This window comes from Alexandromys fortis, unplaced genomic scaffold, assembly GCF_014885135.2.
Source record: "Alexandromys fortis isolate MF-2015 unplaced genomic scaffold, M_Fortis_MF-2015_v1.1 scaffold_81, whole genome shotgun sequence".
In the NCBI taxonomy this organism is placed as follows: Eukaryota; Metazoa; Chordata; class Mammalia; order Rodentia; family Cricetidae; genus Alexandromys; species Alexandromys fortis.
This window is the reverse complement of record NW_026067960.1, coordinates 1,309,055-1,311,481: the sequence shown is the minus strand read 5'-3', so window position 1 is coordinate 1,311,481 and position 2,427 is coordinate 1,309,055. Positions and strand designations below refer to the sequence as shown.

The 2,427-nt window shown below is 50.9% G+C and overlaps 1 protein-coding gene across 6 annotated transcripts in view; it reads left to right on the top strand.

Annotated features, from left to right (window-relative positions):
- The window catches only part of Znf217 (zinc finger protein 217), a 41,853-nt gene that overhangs the window by 28,822 nt on the left and 10,604 nt on the right, over positions 1-2,427 (top strand). For all 6 annotated transcript variants that reach the window (XM_050152934.1, XM_050152931.1, XM_050152935.1 and 3 more), the window contains exon 2: positions 303-2,000. In XM_050152934.1, the coding sequence (XP_050008891.1) occupies positions 614-2,000 (1,387 nt within the window). In that variant the 5' untranslated portion in view covers positions 303-613. The remainder of the gene's footprint in view (positions 1-302; positions 2,001-2,427) is intronic.

Here is a 2,427-nt window from a genome sequence, read left to right as displayed (position 1 = left end):
AAAAAAAAAAAAAAAAAAAAAAAGAAAAAAAAGAAAAAAGAAATAAACTTGGTTTTTATATTTCAGTGAGCAGATCTTTGGCTTAAACTCTTCTCACTGTTGAAATTCTACTCAGTAAGTGTATCGACTGGGAAATATGCTAATTATTTAATTAACAAGCATGTTCAGCATAATAATGCATTATGGATTAGTTAAAGGTGATGCAGTTGAGTCTAGTCCCTTTTTGTGGAAAAGACCATGTGACTCATTGGCCAAGCCCTCTTTCTGAGCTTTCCTCACCTTGTCTTGTTTTTTCCTTCCAGAGTTTGGAAGTTCCTTGCCTTCACATTGCTGGAATCAACGTCTTGCTCACCTGAGCCGCTCACCCAATGGAGACAAACAGAACTAGGGCCCTTGTGCTGACTAACGTCTGAGTCACAAGGCAGCCAGGAGACTTTGTTTGTGAAAGACCCATTTCCATCACTGTGCTTTTCCCAAACTCCGGAATACACACTCCCCTCTGAACTGTAGTTACAAGCCCAGGGCTCCTGGAGGTTTTCGTGACTTCTCACAAGTGGCCTTATTCTAACTCAGAGATCCCCGGCATTCGGCTGACCCCGAAGTGGCAGGCAGCATGCCTACTCAATCGCTCCTCGTGTACATGGATGGGCCGGAAGTCATTGGCAGCTCTCTCGGCACCCAGATGGAGGTGGATGATGCTGTGTCCATCAAAGGGCCAGCTGTAGTCCCCTTTCGAGCCGCACAGGAGAGGAGCATGACCCCAGCTGAAGGGCACATGCCCCTGGACTGCATGTTCTGCAGCCAGGCCTTTTCCCATGCAGAAGACCTCAATCAACACGTGCTCCTGCAGCACCGGCCCACCCTCTGTGAGCCAGCCGTCCTGCGTGTGGAGGCCGAGTATCTAAGTCCTCTTGATAAGGGTCAGGTGCCGACAGAATCCCCGAAGGAGAAGAACTGCAAAGACAATGAAGAACTGAGCTGTGACGTGTGTGGGCAGACATTCCCAGGGGCCTTCGATGTTGAGAGCCATATGAAGAAACATAAAGACTCCTTCACATACGGGTGCAGCATGTGCGGGAGACGGTTTAAGGAGCCGTGGTTTCTGAAGAACCACATGCGGACACACAATGGCAAATCTGGCACCAGGAGCAAGTTGCAGCAGGGCCTCGAGAGTCCTGTCACCATCAATGAAGTGGTTCAGGCACATGTAGCTGGGAACATCTCCACTCCCTACAAGATCTGCATGGTTTGTGGCTTCCTCTTCCCGAATAAGCAGAGCCTCATTGAGCACAGTAAGGTTCATGCCAAAGAGACCACCTCCAGTGCCAGTAGCACAGCCCCTGATGCCCAACAAGAGGGACCCACATCCCCCAGAGAAGAGCTGCTGCAGTTTTTGAACTTGAGACCCAGATCCCACCCAGAGACTACAGTGAAGCCCATCACCTGTATACCTCAGCTTGACCCGTTCACCACCTACCAGGCATGGCAACTGGCCACCAAAGGAAAAGTGGCCATTGCCCAGGAAGAGGTGAAAGAGTCAGGCCAAGAAGGAAGCACGGACAATGACGATTCATGTTCAGAGAAAGAGGAACTTGGAGAAATTTGGATTGGGGGTAAGACGGAAAGTTCTGCAAAGTCCAAAACAAATAGAAGCAGTTGTCCAGGTCTCTCACAAGACAGAGAGAAACCTAGACATGCCAACAGTGAAGTGCCTTCTGGGGATGGTGACCCCAAGTTGCCTAGCAGCAAGGAGAAGCCCACACACTGCTCTGAGTGCAGTAAAGCCTTCAGGACCTACCACCAGCTTGTCCTGCACTCCAGAGTGCACAAGAAGGACAGGAGGGCTGATGCCCCATCGCCCACCATGTCTGTGGATGGAAGACAGCCTGGGACTTGCTCCCCAGACCTCGCTAGCACGCTGGAAGACAGTGGGGCCGTGGACCGAGAAGGGGGTTCTGAAGATGGGTCTGAGGATGGGCTCCCTGAAGGGCTCCATTTGGGTGAGTACTCTGCTGCCTTGCAGGCAGTGCTACCAGGGAGTGTGGGAACCAGACTGGAATCATCCTTCCGTCTAGTCGTTAGCATCTCGGCCCTTCTTTCCTGTCACTGTTTACTGGGTGGAAGTAAAGGCTGTCCAAATGGTTCTGTAGTTAGTGCACCAGTGGGTAGAGACTGGGAATGCTGCTTGCCTCCTCGTGCACTGGAATGAACGCGTCTAACAGTGACCTGGTGCAGAACATAGGCATTCTGGGACTGACACCTGTTGAAATAAGGAGCGGCGGGGCTGCGTCCCCAACACCCCGGCCGCTTGGCTAGCTTATGCCCGAAATAACAACACACAAACTGTATTCATTTAAAGAACTGCTTGGCCCATGAACTCTAGCCCTTACAGACTAATTCTCGCACCTGGTCTAGCCCATTTCTAAT